The following is a 20684-nucleotide window of genomic DNA, read 5'->3' as shown; positions in this document are numbered from 1 at the left end:
TCAGGACACCTCTACAAAGCCAACCCAGCTCCAGAGCTCTGTGTGGGGTCTGCTGAAGCCTTTCTTGGGATGGCATCACAGATCAACTTCTTCCTCTGCTCCGCTTCCTCCACATCCCTTTCACAGGGGTTTATCCCTGCAGCATTCCCTAATAAATGCGTTGCACCTTAATCTCTACCTCAGAGTTTACATTTTGGGTAACCCAGCCTGTGATGGGTACTAAAATAATGTTTATCAACTGAATATTATGTTCTGTCCTTCCCCATAAACTCCTAAACAGCAAAGATCAGTTATATATCCTTGCACTGGCTACAGGGTGCCTTTCATACAGTGGACATCAAAAATACATCAAAGGAAAATATTCCTCCAAAACCTAGTCTAGATTGAACTACGGTCTTCCTGCTCGAAGTGTGGTCCTAGTGCCAGGGCGTTGGCATTGTCTACATATTTTGTTAGAAATACATAGTCTCAAGCCCCAACCTGAATCTGAACTACTCACTCCAAACCTGCATTTTAACAAGATCCCCAGATGGTTCACACGTACATTGAAGTTTGTGAAGTACTGAGCTAAGGGACTTTTTATAATATAAACAAAATGACCTAGCTGGTAATTCCTCTAGTTGTCTTCATAAGGTTTTTCCTCTCCAAAATTCTGCTTAATGCTAATGTAATCATGCATTCTATCATTCAGCAAATACTAATTGAGTGCCAAGCAAAGATTTCAGCCCTATGGAGCTTACATTCTAGAAGGGGGAGAAAATAAACACCAAGGTGCATGTTATAGCGTGAGCAAGGTCAAAATGCCATGAAAAAATAGTAGGGCGGGGTAAGGAGGATGGGAGGGTGGGTTGCAATTTAAAATCTTTACAAAAGGCCACGATACACAGAGAATTGCAGCCGAGATGATTAGCCATGTGTATGTTTGAGCACAAGCGTTGAGCGTCCTCGGAAGGGCAAGGAGACCAACGTGGCTGCAGTGAAAGGGGAGAGATGCAAAACAACAGATGTGGTCAGAGGGACAAAAAGCCAGGCCTCTTTATGAGAGGCTGCTTAGTAAATTGCTCTTTGACACTGAATTGCTGAAAAGGTAATGCAGGTTGTTTTTTTCTACAAGAATAAAGTAGTTCTTGGCCAAGTTAATTCGATTTGGGATGTGGGAGTTTGCAGAAACCATTTTTAAGCTCCTTAAATAAAAAAGCAGAGACTGGAAGAGGACTTTAAGGGCTCTTCTCTTCCAGAATCTCAGGCTGTAAGACACGTAGGTGGCAAAGTCTAATAGGGTAAAGCAAGTATCGTGCCCGATTGTGGCCTAACGCAAGTTCTACAACCCCAGGACACCACAAAAACAGGAAGAATCGCGGAATGTGGTGCCAACCCGAAAGACGTAACCTTTGGACGCAAATTACCCACACACGCATAAGCCCAGGCCACGACCACAGACTAGGTCACCAACAGCCCGATGCTTGGCGAGAGTCCCTCTCCCTGTCTCCACTCCTCCCACGCCCCTCCCCGCTCCTCCCACGCCACGGCCCCGCCCCTCACGCCGTGGCCCCGCCTCCGACCGCAGCGCAAGTTCCCTGAGGCGGAAGTGACGTGAAGCTCTGGCTAGAGTGCCGCGCCGCGCGACGCCCGCGGTCTCTCCGGGCCGGGGTTGGTGTCGGTCGCGGGCAGCATGGCTCTCTTCGTTCTCCTAACCCTCCTCATGCAAGCTGTGAGCAGGGCTGAGAGGGACGCCTCGGATGCGGAACCGTCCTCTGGTACTGTCGCTCGCGGCGGGCTGCGGCCGGGTGGAGACGGGATGGCAGGGAGGGAACCGCCCCAGCCGGGAAGCCCCGCCCGGTGGTGCCGCCTCGGTTCTCCGCGGCCCTGCTCGCCCCCGACCCAGCGTCTGGCGGTGAGCTGGCGGCCGGGAGGTGAGGGGGTTCTCCGTGGTTGCGTAGGTCAGGTCCCTTCCTCTCGCCTCTTCTCTTGTTGCCACCACAGTAAATCACGCCTCTCGATTTCTCCGGCTCTTTTAATCTATTTTTAAATACATTTATGCGCTGCTTAAGGACGTTTTCGGTCAACGTGGGACGGTGTGGTCCCATAAGATTATAGTACCGTATTTTTACTGTACCTTTTCAGTATTGAGTACAGTAACAAGCTGTATAGGTTCGTAGCTTAAGAGCAATAAGCTACATCATATAACCTAGGCATGTAGTAGGGTATACGGTCTAGGTTTGTGTTAAGTACACTACCACAAGACGAAATTCCTTGTCGTTAAATGACACATGACTGTGAGTTTCCTGGTCAGCATTTGACACCGTGGCCACAATTCATGGCTTAAATACTTTATCCTTAGGGTGGACCCCAAATCCTTGGGATGGGAGAGATTGCGTTCTATTGCCAGCAGGGAATTAAGTGGCAGTAAATTTTCCACCTTAAGTCTGTCTTGAAGTGGTGGGATGCGAGTACTCACTGTCTGATTTGTCTGGCGGTAGGGCTCTTCATATAGCTTAGTTCCTAGGAGCATTTCATTTCCACCTGCTTATTGACTTTCCTAGGAAACAGATGTTGATGGTAGCGTTTCTAAAGTTCAGTAATGAAGTAATGATGATTAGGAGCTCCAGTGAAATCAGTAGACCTTTTCAACTCATCTACCACCCCGCCCCCTCCCAAATCTTGAGTGTCTCCAGTTAGCAGCTGCCTGAAAGGAGTAGGGAGGCCCATCCTCTTTAATCCTGGCAAACTCTAGGTTGAAACTCTGTATAATGACTTCTCCCATGAGCTCCTGTTAAGTGTGCTCCATTCATATCCAGCTATCCCTTGGCTTGCTCTTTAAAAGTCAAGTAAAAAATATTTAAAATACGTAGTCATTTTTTGGGACAGACATTGTGTCAAGTGCTGGGAATACAAAAATAGTGGTTTCTCAGTTTCCGCTTTCAAGTCAAGGATCATGATTATAATAGCTAATAGCTATTAAGTGCTGGGCATTGTCGTAAGTGCTGCAGTCTGCCCAGAGTCCAAGTTCTTTTTTTTTTTTTTTTTAGAGATGAGCTCTTTTTACATCATGCTGGCTGGTCTCAAACTCCTGTCCTCCTGCCGTAGCCTCCCAAGTATCTGGGGTTACAGGTGCCAGCCACCACGCCCAGCCAGAGTCCAAGTGCCTAACCACTCTGCTAGCTGCCATTATGTAAGGCATGTCAGTCATCCACATGGGCAATTGCAGCATGTATATTAATACATTGTGATAAGAACTTGAACTTAGGCACAGGCTCCTGGAACAAGCAAGGTATGGGTACTTGTCTCTTCCAGGAGAGTCAAAAGAGACTTCACAAAGAATGGGACCCCAGCATTAGAACCAGAGGGGCAGAGAAACTGGTATGTTCAGAGGCAGAGGTGTGAAAAAGCATTTTGAATTAGTGGAATACTAAGCGTTTTATAGGCTATGTGTGTGAGGATACAAGGGGAGATAGGATAAGTGAGAGATAAGAACCAAATAATGAAGTGCCTTGGCATGTATAACAGCAATGGTTAAAAACATAGCTTTGGCTAACTTAAGCAAGAAGAGGAATTTATTGACTCAGAAAAACCAAACAAGAGTTAAACAGAAAATTAGAGATGCCAGCTGGGCCTGAAGAAGCTAGAACCAGGAACACAAACTGCTAAGACTCTCCTCTTATTTCTAACTGGGTGTTTATTGACCATTTTGACATCTTGCAGCTTTCTTCATCTTAGCAAAATCCCAGGGCAAGGCTCTGATTTGCTTGTCTTGCTTTACGTGCCAATTCACATGATAGGGACATTGTAACAGTGGGTGGGGTTACAGAGTTCCCAGAAGAAGATGAGTGGTGTCCCTGAAAGAAGTACAGGTGCTGAGCCAACAAAATGATATGCCAAGTGTGCCTTGCTGCAGTCGGTCGTCATTGACTAATGCTGATGTCTTTGAATTATCTTACAAAGAGGAATAATTTTATGCAGGATTAGATATGCCGTTTAGAAAGACCAGTCATCTTACAAAATAGTTTGAGAGTAGACAGGAGGCCCATTAGGAGGATGCTGCTTTAGTGTGGGGAGGAGTTGATGAGAAGTAATTTAAATGGAGAAGAGAGGACAGCTTGAAGGAACATTTAGAAGGCAGAGTCATAGGACTCTGACTGACTGGATGTGGGCAGAGAGGAGGAGATTGACTCAGATTCCCAGCTCAGGGTATTGAACTAAGTACCAAGCCCTTCCTTCTGAGTGCAGGGCCCTCCTGAGTGTGGGATCCCTTGTGATTCACAACTTGCACGTCCTTGAAGCCTTTCTTGAGAGTAGGATTGCCTGTCTGCCTCCCATGGGAAGATCTTCTGAAGACTTTGTGTTCCAGAATTTTATAAATACAAGTGTCAGTGAGCCCCCTTTTTCTTCAGTGCATTTCTAACACATTTCTCTAGATTTTTTTCGTTGTATTTCTGTAGATTTGGTTGTGTTCCTTAGGCTTTTAAAGTTAATTTAAAATACAAAATCTCCAGAGAGTAGGAGGAAACCCACAGAGACACCTGGTTCTGGCTCTTCTTGGTTAGCTTCCCAGTCTTTCCAGTGCCTGCACTTGGTATGCCCTCCTTGTGTTAACTCTTACCCTTGCTGAACTTGACTATGTAGTTGGAAGTTCATCTTAGATGAGGGGACTTAGTAGGAAGCAGATAAGAGAATATAGTGATATAGTCAGTCTCTGGAAAATCCAAGTGTTTGGAAATGTGTTACATTCATAGGCTTTGATCAGTATTTCTTAAGTGAAAATAAAAATGCATGTGTGCCAGTTAATAATCAGTAATGTTTCATTTTTCATGCCCTTTTACATATTAAAAAAAGTATATATTTTTTAAGTAAATCAGGATGTGCTACTGGCTGCCTTCATCCAGTTTGCTGTTCCACTCTGGGTAATGGCTGGAGGGGCAGACTGGACTTCTCCCAGATCCAGGGCTCTTAACTGACCTGTATTTTATCACCTATGCTTCTACTTGTCCTCTGGCTTTAGGATAATGCTTTGGATAGTGTTTAAATTTTTCATTATTTTCTCTGGGTTCTATACATATTTCAGAGATTCAGAATACTTAAGCATTACATTAGCATTTTAGTTATATTTATTGAACAGCATATTAAATTTTCTTTTTCATTTTATTCTGATTCATGATTCATACAGACTTTGAAAGATTCACATTTTGGTTCTATATAAAAGAAAACCTAAAGAAGCGAATGTATCTTTAAATATTAAATTTGTTAAAATAATAAAGCACATTACTGAATGATAATCGCTGTCACATAGTAAACATTTACTCCAGGACATGCAATGTGCTCAACTTTTTTGTGCATTATCTCAGATAATCACCACAAGCATCTTGTAAGAGAGATAATATTATCATACATATTTATCAATGAGAAAACAAGACTTGAAAATATGCAGAGTTTTTTTGGGATTTTAATTAAGAAAAACTGCTTAAACATGTCTGTGATCGTGTAATAAAATAAGGGATAAATAATCTCCATATATATTTGAGAAATTGTGTTGGCTTTTAAAAAGCAAACTCATCCAGAACAGTATGAGAAATTTAAAATGGGCTCAGTAGCTAACTCGTTCTTCCACCTCTTGCCTGTTTTTCATATAGACTGAAAAGGCCTGTTCTGTTTTTTCAGTTCCTAAACTATAAACTGTTTCTCAACTTAAAATGAGTTAGTCCAAAAGGGAGTTAGTCTTGAGAAATAACTTCTCTTGGGGACTAGATTGGACTGTTCCAAATCAGAATTAATGCCGGACCAAACCGAACCCTATGAAATTGGATAAACAGGAATAAGAATAAAGTCCTAGGTTTCAAGTCAGAAAAGTGGCTGAGCAGATATTTATTGGATAAGCCCTAACTTGGTGGTGCTGTGAGGGAAAGATACGCAGGAGGTTAGTTAATACAAGTTCAGTGTAAGCTACTATTTGTTATGCCCAGTTCTAAAAAAAAAAAAAAAAGGAAGAAAAGTATTTCACATCTGTTTTGTCATTTCTGGGCTCCACATTTTAAGAGAGAGAGAGTGAGTGATTAGACCAAAATAGGTCCCAAACATAGAAGAGAAGACTGAAAGGAATCTTGACTCAGTTAAGGAACTGTACATAGACCTGAAATGTTTTAGATGTCCTCATTGAACCCTTAGTTCTGAAACTATCTTTTTCTGAAAATGTGAGAAAATAATAGGAAGTAGAAAATGGACTGTTTTTCCATTAGTTTCCAAAGTGATCAATATATGATTCCTTTCAAAGACCAAAAGTGTTGAAATATTTCAATTAAAAAATTTTTATGAACACTTGAAACATGTGCAAGAATTCTCAAAATGTCCTTAATTCAGCTTAAATCTAGGAGATGCTGCTACTTGCTAAGATTAAAGTTGGAAGGCATTAAGAAAAATAGCCATTTTATAAGCACTATAAAGCTATTCAGGAGGTAGATTGTAATCATAAATATATTCTGACAAAAATACGAAAGCTTTGATTTGATATTTTTCACTTAGTACAGGAGTCCCCAGCCTTTTTGGCACTAGGGAAGACAGTTTTTCCATGGAAGGGCGGGCAGGTGGAGCTCAGGCAGTGATGCAAGCAGTGGGGAGCGGCACGACTTGGCTGACTTGCCGCTCACCTGCTTCTGTGAGGCCCAGTTCTTAAGTCTCGTGGAAGACAATTTTTCCACTGGGAAGTGGGTGCAGGGCTCGGAGTTCAGGCTGTGATACGCGGCCCAGGGGTTGGGGACTGCAGAACTTAGTCAATCTGGATTTCTTACGCTGTTGCTGTTTGCTGTGCAGAAGAAACCTTTGTGAAAGTACCCATGGGCCTGTGTCTGTAACGTGGGCAAGGTGTTAGATTTCTTCTCTGAGTGTCCTTTATTCAGAAAAGGGTCTGGATGCTTTAATTTAGAGCATTTGGTTTTGAGTTGTACTATTGACTGTGGGTGGCACTGCTCCATCACCAGCTGATCTTTACTGGTGCTTTACTGTCCTTTCCCTTGTTATTTTTCCACCTCCTGTCTCTTCCGGCTTATCAACTTTCTAAGGAAAGAGTTGGCTCTAACTAGAGTTGTCCTTTTTTTCTGCATTGTAATTAGAGTATTATGAAAAACTGATTCTTCTCTCCTGTGTTTGGTTTTGTTAAGTCCTGAGCTATGAGTTCTGGAGGAGTTTTGGGAATTAGATCTTAAAATAGCTAAAGTTTACTCTGGGTGTAATGCAAACCTAATGCACCAAATAATTTTGAGCCCATTTCCAAAAGCAAGAGATGGGAAAATTTGTAAGATGATTTTATTTCACAAAATCACTCTAGTAGGATCTTTTCTTAAACTCTTCAGATAACTCTTTTGCTATTTCTACATATATTTTTATTTACACAGTGTAAATGTACTATAAAAGTTTATTATAAGCTTTAATTATTTTAATCTGAATATGTAACAATTTAAGCTTCAGATTACAAAATTCTGAACCTTAGTGAAAAAACTACTCTTGTCTGTTTATCATGTGATTTTGGCAAAGAGGACAAAGGCAGATATCTAATAACCACATGGTTTCTCTTCTGATAGAATTAAAACCATAGGTTACATCCTTTGATGTAAATATTCAGAAGTTTCTCCTTTAACCTAGTAGTAATTTCTTTCTGCCCTAATCCATTGAAATTCCCTTCCCCCTACCACCTGTCTGTCTTGATTACTTTGAAAGCTATGATTTAAGTCCTTGTCCTAGTCTAAGCATGTCAGGCTTTTCCTTAAATTATGAGAAACATACTTTGGTTCACATTAAAAACTAATGCTGCATGAGTCTGTTGTTTGTGGTTTTATAGTGTGTGATTCATTAGCCCCTTCCTAATACAAAGGTATTACTTTATTTAATATTCTAGTATATAGATTGACTTCTATATGCATTTTCCTCAAATATAGGAATTTCAGATTGAGAATATACAGTTGTAAAGCTATTCCTATTGGAAATAATTAAAAAGAGGGCCTTAAGGGGAAGTGAAGAACTTGTCACTATTGGAAACTAGAGGAAGGAGGACCCCTGTTGTGTAGTGGCAGAAAGCTTAGCGACACTTGCCTTCACTAACACGGAAAGTAGAAATTGTGCCTCATGAGCTGCATGATCTAGCTCGGGAGGTTTCCAAGCAAAGTGTTGAAGGTGCCGTCTGGTTTCTCTTGCCTCTTGTAATAAAATGCAAGACTTAGATTAATCATGGGAAGGACTGTTAAACAAAAAGAACCCAGGACCTGATGGTTTGAAAATTCCCAGCCTCTGAAGAGGCAAAAGATGCTAAAACTAAGACATGGCTTCTAAAGGAAGCTCAGATTCATTATGAGTTTTCTTAGCATTAGGTACCTCTCTTTCTTATCTGGTTGCAAAATTAGGTTTATATGTGTGATTGTTGTTTGATATTGATGTTAAATTGAATCCAAGGGGGAAGTGGCTTTTATTTCAACCTAAAGCGTGCATTGTAAACTGTTTGAGACTAGGTGTCTCAGGAAGTTGAAGTACAAACATACCACAGAAAAAGGAACCCTCCTAAGAAAGCCTCAGTAGTCCCTGCGAGGTATGGCTATCGGAACTCTACCAAAACCAAAAGGGAAAAGCCAAGGATAAATCATGCCAGAACAGTGCTTTCGGGCTCACCTTCAAGGAAGTTGCTTAGAGAACCAAAGACTGCCTTTAGCAGTCTTTTAGGAAGCCTAGGGAGATAAATTACAGTTACCTGATCACTGGCCACAGAAAGGTCAAGTTAGTAGTATGGAGTATTTGAATCTGTGAGACACCTTCCCAGCTTCATAATCTCAACCTTTTGGCCCAAATTGTTACACTACTTTGGTAAATAATATAGAAGTTAGGTAATTTGGCAGTAACCAAATCTATTTGGTTGGTTGGGGGGAGCCATGAAATATATTAGTTTACTATAAAGCATTCTGTTTTAAATTAGTTTTTCTTCCTAAACTGGAAAAAAAAAAAACAAAACCCTAAAATTATGAACATAGAAAGCAGGGTTTCTCAACCTTGGCACTATTGACATTTTGGGCTGGATGACTTTCTGTTGTGGAGAACTGTCCTGTGCAGTAGGATATTTAGCAGCGTCCCTGGCCTCTATCCTCTAGATGCCGGCAGTAGCTCCCTCACCCCCTATCCCTGCAGGTTGTGAGAACCAAAAATGTCTACAGATACTGCATAATGTCTCCTGGGGAACAGAATCAACCTCCTGCTGAGAGCCACTGCCTTAAAGGAAAAAATAATCAGAAAAAGACAAAAATGGCAGTAGAATTTAATTGTTATTGTTTACCTAAATAACTCTTGATCCATATTCTGCTTTGAAAAGATAATGCATCTGTTAAGTAATTATAAATTACAGCAATATACCAGTTTGGTCTCAAATGGGAATTTTTGTTTTAGGAAAATATAGGTGTTTCCTTTAACAGTAAGCAAATATCTTATGTATATGAAATTAACACCTCACTTGACAGATGAGTAGATCTCAAATAACTATTTAGCAGTATAGCCAGGAAAATACACAGGTTTCTTAATGTCTGACCCAGGGAGTATTTTTCTTATTAGGGCAGCCCACTTGACATGAACCTCAGTGAGCAGCATTATCATCCAGGGTGCTTTGAAAAAATATAAACCTCTGACTCTCACAGAATTTTTGAGAATGATGATGTTATGTTTGGAAACTGCTGCTCCTATCCACATTGCATTCATTTATTTATTTATTTAAATTAATAAGTAAATCATGTTTAGTGGAATTTCCCAGCTAGGTGGGATTGAATAACCTTAACTTTTGGGTCATATCGCCAACTCTGTCCCTTCATGTTCATTTTAAAGAAGTGAAGGGAGGGAGGGGATGTGTATGTGTTCAGTTTTCCAAAGGGTGGTGGATAACAACTTTTTATACTGAGCAGGGGGAAAGTGGCTACTTTTAATAACTAGATTTTGGTAGTGTCTGATTAGATGTTGAATTAGATATTGAAATGATTTCTGCCTGTTCTCTTTCAAGTCTTATTAACAAATGTTGTCTGAAATGGTTTAAAAGAGCAAAGGCAAGAAGAAATATTGGGTACGTTCTGTAAAAACAGAACAAAACAAAAAAAACCCTACGCACCCCAGAGAGCAGAACGTTGTTGAAACTAGAATGGTCAATGACTCCTTCAGTCAATCTTCAGGCATCTCTTCCTGTACTATAGAAAAGGTGTTAAAGGTGTAATAGTACTTATTGAGTATAGGGTTGAGAGCCTGGTGATATTTTAGAGTGAAATTGGCCATTCCTGATATAGCCAGTTCGTCTCTGGATATTGAATACAATCTGTGGTATCAAATATTGAAAATTCCAGTGATTGAATGAATTCTGAATTACTATTACAGTAGGCAGTGTATTTATTTATAAAAATTCCTAAAACATGGGAATTTATTGTCTCGTGCTATTTTTGTGTTACCCTTATATCACAGTGATGTTTCTGTAATTTAAAAACAAATCAGAACTTTCTATACATTTTTCAGTAAAATTAATTTCTAGAAATCTCCTAATTTAATTTTAATATCCTGTTGAATTGTACTTTCTTAAAATATACATATTTGACTAGTATGGCATCTTATAATAAGGTTTTCTAACATTAATGTTAGCTTCTCACTATTGTCCATTTTACTTTTTGAATCTCTTGCAGTGCCTATACCAACCAATGTTACAATTCAGTCCTATAACATGAACCCTATCCTCTACTGGGAGTACCAGACCATGCCACAGACCCCTGTTTTTACTACACAGGTAAAGAACTATCGGTGAGTGTTGCTCTTTTATCCTTTTTATTCTGTTTTTGTCTAGGTCCTTGCAGATTCCACAACTCTCTGTGTTCTGCTTTCACCATCCTTCCTTCCCATGTGGCAAAACTTACTGTACTGCGTGTAGATGTCTAGAAGTGCTAAGGATACAAATTAATTCTTTGCAGAATACATCTTGCCTGCTAATTGTTCTTCCTGTCAATATTGAAAAGCATCACTAACTTCCAAGATTTTAAGGCATAATATATAAAGCTAATAGTTATGATGTCATCTTACTTCCTATAGTGTATGTATTTTAGTAGAAAGATGTGAAACTCCAAAAAGTTTTTGACAACTGTTAGGAGTCTTTGTAACATGTTTGATTCTGTAATTAAGTAACATCTATGTTAATGGAATCTAGAAGCAGATTTTTAAAAATTAGTTGTGGAAATGTCATTTGTACAGGTCTTATATTTTGAATTGAGCCTCTTTATTGAAAAGGACTTTGTAGTGCTTCTAACCAAAGAATAAGGGCTTCCTTTGTCTCGCTCTCCATCCTATTCTTATTCAGCTCTTTCTACTAAGCTCTATGCTGTAAATGAAAAGCAAAGCACAGTCAGAGGTGATTCAAGTTTATGTGGTAACAGGGAAAGTTATCTTTGTGTTTCTTTATTCCTTTTTGTTTTAGGGATGCAGAATGGATTGATGCCTGCATCAATATTTCTCATCATTATTGTAATATTTTTCACTACACTGATGATCCATCAAGTTCTCTCTGGGCCAGAGTTAAAGCTAGGGTTGGACAAAAAGAATCTGCCTATGCAAGATCAAAAGAATTTATTTTGTGCCAACACGGTGAGTAGAATGTTTACACATGTAAATTTTAAATTTTAAAATACTTACACATGTCTTCTGTATATATTTGCTTTCATTAGCAGTTGCTGAAAATTATCACAACGCTTAAGAAACATTTGGAGGAATTTAGAGAGGCAATATTGGTTGAGTATCCCAAGTCCAAAAATCTGAGATCCAAAATACTCCAAAATCTGAAATTTTTTAAGAGCTGACATGACACTCAAAGGAAATGTTCATTGGAGCATTTCAGATTTCAGATTTTCAGATTTGAGATGCTCAACTGACACATATAATGCAGATATTTCAGGATCTAAAAAAATTAGAAATCCAAAATGTTTCTGGTCCCAAGCATTTCTGAAAAGGGATGCTTATCCTGTATCTTCCCTTTCTTTCAAACCTTACAGAACAGGGCTAAGAAGCGGCCATCACTTTGCCCCTTCTAAACCATTGACATTTCTACTCCATACAATTATGGATCAGTACAAGTTCCATTCACGGAGGACTTTGGCAGCTGACTCTCATTCTTTCCTCTACTTTAAGTCTTTAATGCCTGTTCAAATTTTAGAGTTCCTTAATCTCTCCAGCCCAGTAATATTCAGCCCTTTGAATATTCTTCTAGCATCCCACTCCCATAGTATATGTGATCTTTGTTGTCACCTCAAACTCCAGAGTCCTTAGTGCCAGTTCCTGTGTTCTGACTGTGACATCTTACCTTAGCTCACAGACCCTCACTCCTGAGTGAAGGAAACCTGTCGTTACTTGACTTTTCTCTAGGCTTCCAGTCCTTCAGTACCTTTTCTTCGAGCTTCACTTCCTTCCTTGTTCTCCTGCTTTTCAGATCGTGCCTCCTTGGTCTCTTCCACAGGCCCCTCCTCTACTTGCCCTTTAATTCCCCAGAGCCCATGCCTTTGTCGTCTGATAACCTTACCATCTGGATATCACATTTTTCCCACACAGACTTATCAAGGGTCTACAATGTGCCAGAAAGTATGCTAGGCCCTAGGATACATTGGTGAGTAAAGACAGGCCTGCCTGGCACACGATAGTGTGCAGTAAGTATGTGACAAGTAGATCAACAGTTCACCGACAAAGTCTCAAACATGAAAGACATAATGATAAATATTTGTGGAATAGATAAATACATAGTTCTGCTTTTCACAACAAAAATTGAATGCGTTAAAACAAATTTATAGAGCCTTCATGCCAGACACCCATAGATGTTGAAGACACAAAGAATTTTGGTGAGGGAATATAACTAAAATGCCTTTTCTGAAACATTTTAGAAACCAGGTTTCTTAATCTACAGAAGCAAATTACTTAATAGAGCTTCTCTTATGTCAAGTTTTTTTTTTTTAACCAAGGTTTATCTATCACCTGTTTTCTCTAGAACTAACAGTGAAACTGCTTAAGAGGAGTTTAGATAAGAGTACTTCTTGCCTGAGATTTATTAAACATTTTCTTTAAGGACATCTTCTTAATCTTTGTGGAGTGGTTTAAATGGGTGGTCCTTCTTTAGAACAACAACAACAAAAACAAAAAAGTAGATTATTGATTGATTATGGCAATTTTATGAGACATACTCTGAAGTTCCGAGGCCAATACTAATTAGACTTCCTTCTCCTTCCCCAGGAAAAGTTGGACCACCTAAACTGGCTATCAGAAGGAAGGAAAACCAAATCATTATTGACATATTTCACCCTTTAATTATTGTAAATGGAGAAGAACAGGGAGCCATGTATGATGACGAAAATACCTGTTACACATTCATGTACAATGCGTATGTGACAGTGAATGGAAGTGAGGTATGCGTTTCTATTTCATATTTTTCAAAATGGAAATTATTCTGTAACTAGCGTAAGTTGTTTCTTTCTGTAGTGTAATGAAAGTAGAAGGTTTACAAATATTCAGGCAAGACTCACAGATCATAGATTTTGGTAAGAAAAAAATATATGTGAATGCTCTTGAAAGGAATTGATATGGAGTTAATCACTAACACTGACAATGTGAATACATTTGGATTTTTTCTTCGCCTCATTTAGCAGCATGGCCCTAATCTAGAATTTTTCCCTGTGTGCCTCCATTTCTCCACTAGTAAGATGAGGATAATTGTAACTTTTTCTTCCTTACTAGCAGTGATGTAAATTAATATGAAGCTATAATTTGAATCATTGTTTTTGAAAGAAAATTTAACGGTGTACCGTGGGCTTATAATTACATTCTGGCACTGGTGTGGAGTCCCCATTTTGATTAGAACTATTCTACTCCATCCTCCACAATGCTGCCATTAATTTATTTAACAGATATTAATCAAGCACATGCTATGTGCCTTCTAGGCACCAGGAGTACGGCAGCAAACACCACAGGTAAAACTCAGGGGAGAACTGCCATGGAGCAGAGAAATAGGGTGGGCATCGGGGAGGGGGAAGGGATGGGTGGATAGTGATAGTGATTTTTTAATAGGGTGGTCAGAGCAGGCCTCTCAGGAGGGTTGTTAGCTGGAGCCAGGGCAGAAAGAGGCTAGGAGGTGAGTCCCATGGATGTACCCGGGGGAGCGCTCAGGCAGAGCCCCTGACGGGAGCGTAGTAACCCTGTGAAGGCAGCAGCAAGGAGGGCAGTGAGACTGGGCGGGGTGCAGGGAGCAGGTGACTGGGGGCCACATCTCTTAGGGCACTGGAGGGATTTGACTTCGATATTTTTATTCTGGGTGAGATGTTGGGCCTCTGAAAAGATGGAAGAGTGGCATCTGATTTAGATTTTAAAATATCACTTTGGTTGCTAGCAGAGTTTTCTTTCTAAAGTGCAAGCCTAATCATATTACTCTTATATTCTGCTTATAACCTTTTCCCAAATCCCCATTGGCTTCAGAATGATGTCTGAATTCCCTCCCATGGCCTGGCCTGCAAGGCCCTGGGATTTGGCCTCTTGTGTCCTCTGTAGCCACCTCTCTCCCCATTCCCTTCAACCTTGTTTTCGTCCGTGCTTTGGTGAACTGCTTATTTATAATTCCTTGCAAGTGTCATGCTCTTTCACAGAGTGCCCTTCTCTATTTTTCCATTTGGCAAATTTCTGCTCATTCTTTAGGAGTCCAATGAGGTATCACCTCCCCTTTGAATTCTTTTCTGATCCACTAGACTCTTTCTCCTTCTGTGGTCTGGTTATTCCTAATTCCACACAGTATTCCTTTTGTAGTAGTCCTTACTCTTTGTTCAGTTTCTTACTTGTCTCTCTATTTGAAGTCAGGCACCACCATCCTACTTTTGTGTCTTCAGGCTCTAGCACAGGTGATCCATGCACTGTGGCTGATTGAATGGTCAGCTACCAGGGATTGCTCCAGTCACTTCTATGAATTACTGCCCAGAGATCCTATAGCCTTTGTATAAAACCTTTATTTTTCTTCCTATAGATTGCTTTTGTCTCCGACCAGCTGAATTTCTAGCACTCCAGGAATAGGACAAATGAACATTTGTTAAATGAACATTATTGCTATTTGAGTTTTTAAATTTACAGTCCCTAGAATGAATACTTTAATGGTTACATAGCATGATGCTATGTTGAAGTAACAAATTGATTTATAATTTGATATCAAAGCTATTTTTAGACATGTTCAACATTAATGATATATATGTTTTAATGAAGTGTTTGACCAGGATTAATCTGGTGATTTTTTATTTTTTGGCAGATTAAAACATGCCATGCGTTTTCACTGTTTTCTTTCCCATCAGATCCTAGATAAAATACATTTACAGACAGGAGATGATTGCAACGAGACGCAGTGCCAGTTAAGTATTCCAGCGACCTCAGTGAATTCTCGGTACTGTGTTTCAGCAGAAGGAATCTCAGACACATGGGGTGTTACAACAGAAAGGTCAAAAGAAGTTTGTATTACCATTTTCAGTAACAGCATAAAAGGTAAGTTCTTGCCCTTTTTTCCCCCCTAAAAATAAAGGGTGATAACTAAAATAGGATAATGTAAAAAGAGGCAAATTCATTTGCAACATCAAAAGATCTGTTTTATTTTAAAAAATATTCAGTAGTTCTGTTCCTCAGAGTTTAAAATTAGAAATAAGGCAGTTTCGCAGGCATTGCAAGATACAACCAACTTGGAAAGCCATGTGATGGCCTTTTGACCCAGGAAAGAAAAAATGTAACAAATACTTAAGACTGTGTTCATCAATGTCTGCATTTCAGGATTATGGACAATAATAAGTCAATTTGTTACTTCAACGTAGCAAAATGTTATGAATCCATTAAAATGTTCTTTATGGGGATTGTAAATTTAAAAACTAGATAGCAGGAATATTTACTGATTAAAATTTTGTGACAGATTAAAACTGTGTGAATTGAATAAGGACTAGAAATTAATATCTAAAAAAGTATGTAGAGTTTTAATAGTGGATTGATTATGTGTCATTTTGTAACATTTTAGAATAATTTTATTTCATCTTTTCCTTGGGTGTGGATGTATATAATAAAACTTTAGAACTGGCATTCTCAGCAGGTATCTTAAAAAAAAGTTTGGACTTTTCTTTGCAATTATGAAATTTAAGTGTTCATTATAGATAATTTGTAAAATATGAAAAGCCAGAAGAAAACAAAATTATCTGTAGCTTTGCCATCCAAAAAATACCCTATTATTCACAGTTTGGTGTTTTCTTTAGTTTTACTACATAGCCATGATCATGTTGTATAGTATATATAATTTCATGTACTGTTTTAAACATATAAATATTTTTCCATTTTCATTGCGGATACTTCATTAGTATTTTTTAATGTCTGTAGAATATTTCATCATGTAAATTATATTTTATTTAATGTTATACAATTAGATTTTTAAGATTGTGGAGTTTTCACTATGATAAATCATGTTTTGATGATATATATTGTGTTCTATGTATATATATTTAATATATATTTTTTCCTATTGTTAAGATGTTTTTAGAATGTATTTTGTAAGTTAAAAAATTTACTAAAATTTTATGATACAAGTATCTTTTTGAAGAATGGAAATCTAGGCTGAAGAGTCAGATCAAATACCTAAAATCTAAAATTTAATACTAAAAACTTTTCAGGCCATTAATGAAGGTTTCACATAGGTGACTTAAAGTAATGCAGTACATTTTATGCTAATTTGCATTATGCTATTTGAGAAATAAAATACTAGTTTATACACAAAATTTGAAATAATGCAAATGCCCCAGATTTATTTTTTAAAAAGCCTGAATTATAAACTGGACTGCTGTTATGGCCACGTGGTGGCACCACTGCAGTTCGTGGCACTCCCTGCCCACCTGCCTCGATGCCTTGCATACTGCACCTTCTCAGCCCATAGGACTTCTGGCACAGCACTGGTGTTAGTTATGTGGTTAGTTACTTTATCTTTTACTATTGCAATGATTTAGGTTTTTTTTTCACATCCTGTAATAGGCGTAATATAAGCATTCATTAACTAGTAACTTGCACAGTTACTATTCCAAAGAGATTACTTTGGAAAAGAAATTCAAGGTAATGAAATGCCACTAAAGAGGCCAGATACCACCACAATATGTAGGTACTATTATTAATAATTTGGCAGAGAGGACTATGAGGCAAAAAATACTGAAGATTGTGCTGCTTAAATTAAAAGCAACATTATAGCAGAATACAATGGTGATTCCAGATGTATGTGCTCTGAAACAGATCTTCCCTATTTTATGTTAGTCTTTATATCTAGTTTGCAATAAAGGGGACTTTATTCCTGTGCAGCATTCCTGCATGTGTGTACATCTGTGTATCTGTATAAGTATTTGCAATCTTGAAATAAACGTAACAGAAAATTCTGGGGAGTGAGGCTAAATTATTTTAAGTTACCAGCATTCCCACAACTTCTTTCTAAAGATAGAGATTTTTTTAATTCTTTTGCCTTTTTAAGTGAGAGAAAAGCATAATCCTGGAAACACCCTATATTTGAGGCTGTGAAGAAATTGTTCTGAAAAAGCTATTTTAACTACACTTTGTCATAGCAGTATAGTCCCAGAAAGTTTTCGAATTGCCAAGCTGGGAAGAATCATATTGCTGTGTAGGACACATACCTGATTTTTTTACTCAGATTGCCTGACTTCTGCTTCTTCAGTGTTCTTTAAAACTCTGACCATATTAACTCATGTGTAAATCTATTAAAGAAGAGCACAAAGACTTTTTGACAGATAATAGCAGTATTCCATCTTAATTCTAATTTGTGATTTTTTCCCCCCTTTTTTAGATTCTGTTTGGATTCCAGTTTTTGCTGTTTTCCTACTCTTTCTAGTACTTATCCTGGTATTTGTCTATTGTCATATTAAGAAGATTAATCCATTTAGGAGAAAAAACATAATGTTACCCAAGTCCTTGGTAATATATTTAAATATTTTTATTTAATTATATACAAAAATGTTAACTTGAACCTTTTTTGATAGTTTCTTAAGTTATGTTTTTAAAGTGGAATAATATTCAACAGCGTTTCACCTGCCATATGTCATTCAGTCTATCATATATCCAAAACCACATACTGCATCTTTTACTATGCACCAGGTACTTTTTTTATTTTCAGGGCAAAAACACACTTAAACCAGTCTGTCAAGGAACTTACAGGGTATTGGGAAAGAAAGAGAAGTATACAATGGGTATATACAGTGTGAGAGGTTCAAAGGTAGAGGTTTATGCACGAGCCAACGAGGACTCCATCCAGCTTTGGGGAGTGGGTCTTAGTCATGGCTTTTCCAGAGGTGATGATACCTGAGCAGTCTTGAGGGACAGATAGGAGTTTATCCAAGTACTAAGGGACAGTATGTGCTAAGGCCCAAAGTCAAAAAGCATGGCTTTTGAAGATCTGCAAATACAGAAATTATGTCATTGTAGTTAGAATGTAGAAGGCAAGATGGCCAAAAATAAGAGTAACACAGGAGTTTGACATTTTAATCTCCAACATTTCAAAGCCTTTGTATGATGAAAAGAACATTTAAAGGTAATAGAATACTAACTGTTTGAATCAAATATGACAGGAATAATATCTGTGATGTTCAAAGCACACATTGAAATTTACTATGAAAACACTACCTTTAAGTAAAGTGGATAAGAACTATCACCAGTTAGTCAATTCACATATAAATTATAGTATTTATCCTTAGTAGTAATTAAGCACAAGGCAACCTTGCAATATGCCATTTTACATGCACTAGAGAAGGAAAAATACTGAATATCCAGTAGTCCCTTGGTAGTATAACTGCTATGTGCTGGTGAAAAGTAACATAGCCCTGGTGGGAAGATAAGTATATAATGAGTATATAGTGTAATAGTGCCACAAACATGCCATACCCTTTGATGTACTCATTCTATTCTTAAAATTTTATTGTAAGGAAATAATTTCATAAATAAAAAGATGTATGAAATATTGAACATGTTCTGTAGCTAGTAAAAATTGGAAACACTTCATCTGTTAATACTATTAAATTATTTAATTATTATAAAGAAATGTGAGCCACTGAAAATTATAATGATGAAGACAGGTAATGATTATTATGTAAATTAAGTAGGTGTACTCTTGTTGCAAATATAACATGCATACATGTGGAGGGCAGTATACAAAAAGCAACATATATTGGTGAGATATGGAGTGGCTTTTTAAAAGTCCTAACAACTTACTTTTATTCTTAATGTAGTACTTTTCATTTAAAAGAAAGAAAATAATAGGCAACCACCTGATTGAATTATGTTATCCTAAATGTGCCGTGTGGTGGTCCATTACCTGTAGACATTTTAGGGTTTTTTTGAAGATAGGAACTTAAGTTTAATAATTAATTATCATTTTTAAATAATGTATTTTTAATCATTTTCTTTCTCCTTAGCTTTCTGTGGTAAGAGGTGCTACTTCAGAGACAAAACCTGAATCAAAATATGTATCGGTCATCACATCATACCAGCCATTTGTTCCAGAAAAGGAGAAGGTAATCTGTGAAGAGCAGTTGTCTTCAGCAACAATTCCAGGCATGCAGGCTGAGGACAAGCCAGGAGAAGCAGAACATAAAGAAGAACTTTCCATTGAAACGGAATTGTTGACTACTGAAGAAAATATTTCTGACACAGCCCCTGGCAGCCTCCCAACTCCAGTAAAGCGGGAGAATTCTTTGCCTTCAAGTAGTAACCAGTCTGAGCCCTGCAGTGTCGTTTTAAACTCATATCACTCCAGAAATGGTTCTGATAGTGGTCATGTGGAGTCAGGTAGCTGCTTATCTGACTCAGAATTCCCCCCAGATAATCAAACTGAAATAAAGACAGAAGGACAAGAGTCCACAGTGCTAAGAAAAGCCCCCATCTCTTTCGGTTATGATAAACCACACGTACTAGTGGAGCTGCTTGCGGATGATGGTGGTAAAGAGTCCTTGATTGGTTATAGACTTACAGCAGATTCTAAAGAATTTTCTTGACATCAACCAACTGTGAAGGATCCAATTTTCCTGGAAAGTTTTTCTGTTTTGATTTCATGAAAAGATCATGATCTCAGAAATTGTATCTTAGTTGACAACACATTAACTGCCGTGTGAGTTGTATTTAACTCACACTAGTTTTGAGCCCGGGGCCTCATGAAGCATATGTAACTTACATGTCTCTTCACGTTGGGAGCCACAAGAACTATTCTTCAAGTTGCATATAACTCATGGACGGAAAACAATAAAAAATAAATTTTTCATTGAATTAGGATTGTTTTGTTTTCAAAGTTTTTATTCTATTTTTGTAATAAAATACCATGGCCCCCAAGGAAAAAAATTTTTTTTCCTTATGTGGCAGTCACTGTGTTAACCAAATGGAATGTCTTGGTTTAGGTAGAAGTGTAAAGTGGCTGTTTGGTACTGTCATGTTTGATCTGAAAATTACAAAGACTTTTTAAAAAAATATACCAACAAAACCATTATAGCTTATTGAACCTTTCCATACACATGGGTAAGCTATAGTGGTAAACACTCTCCAGTATCCCTTCTTCCTGTGAGAGCAGGTCCTTTCTAGCTGCTTCAAGAGATATAATGGATTTTTTTTTTTTTCTTTTCTGT

At 38.1% G+C, this 20684-nt stretch overlaps 1 protein-coding gene across 1 annotated transcript; it reads left to right on the top strand.

Moving 5' to 3' along the window:
- Window positions 1-1635: 1635 nt before the first annotated feature.
- Window positions 1636-20299, top strand: IFNGR1 (interferon gamma receptor 1). The gene is made up of 7 exons (XM_069487914.1): window positions 1636-1757; window positions 10677-10791; window positions 11459-11625; window positions 13255-13427; window positions 15348-15534; window positions 17864-17991; window positions 19485-20299. Exons 1-7 carry the CDS (start codon window positions 1673-1675, stop codon window positions 20061-20063), a joined length of 1434 nt encoding a protein of 477 aa, XP_069344015.1. The 5' UTR covers window positions 1636-1672; the 3' UTR covers window positions 20064-20299.
- Window positions 20300-20684: the final 385 nt, after the last annotated feature.

Source organism: Eulemur rufifrons, chromosome 15, assembly GCF_041146395.1.
Source record: "Eulemur rufifrons isolate Redbay chromosome 15, OSU_ERuf_1, whole genome shotgun sequence".
NCBI lineage: Eukaryota > Metazoa > Chordata > Mammalia > Primates > Lemuridae > Eulemur > Eulemur rufifrons.
Note: the sequence above shows the minus strand (reverse complement) of the source record. Positions and strands in the feature narration are given on the sequence as shown.

What these genes read in the sequence shown, in the direction of transcription:
- IFNGR1 (XM_069487914.1), top strand. Translation starts at nt 1,673, where the DNA reads ATGGCTCTCTTCGTTCTCCTAACCCTCCTCATGCAAGCTGTGAGCAGG. An exon ending in ACACAGGTAAAGAACTATCG is followed by an intron (nt 10,792 to 11,458) that starts GTGAGTGTTGCT and finishes TTTTTGTTTTAG; the next exon opens with GGATGCAGAATGGATTGATG. An exon ending in TTTCAGTAACAGCATAAAAG is followed by an intron (nt 15,535 to 17,863) that starts GTAAGTTCTTGC and finishes CCCCTTTTTTAG; the next exon opens with ATTCTGTTTGGATTCCAGTT.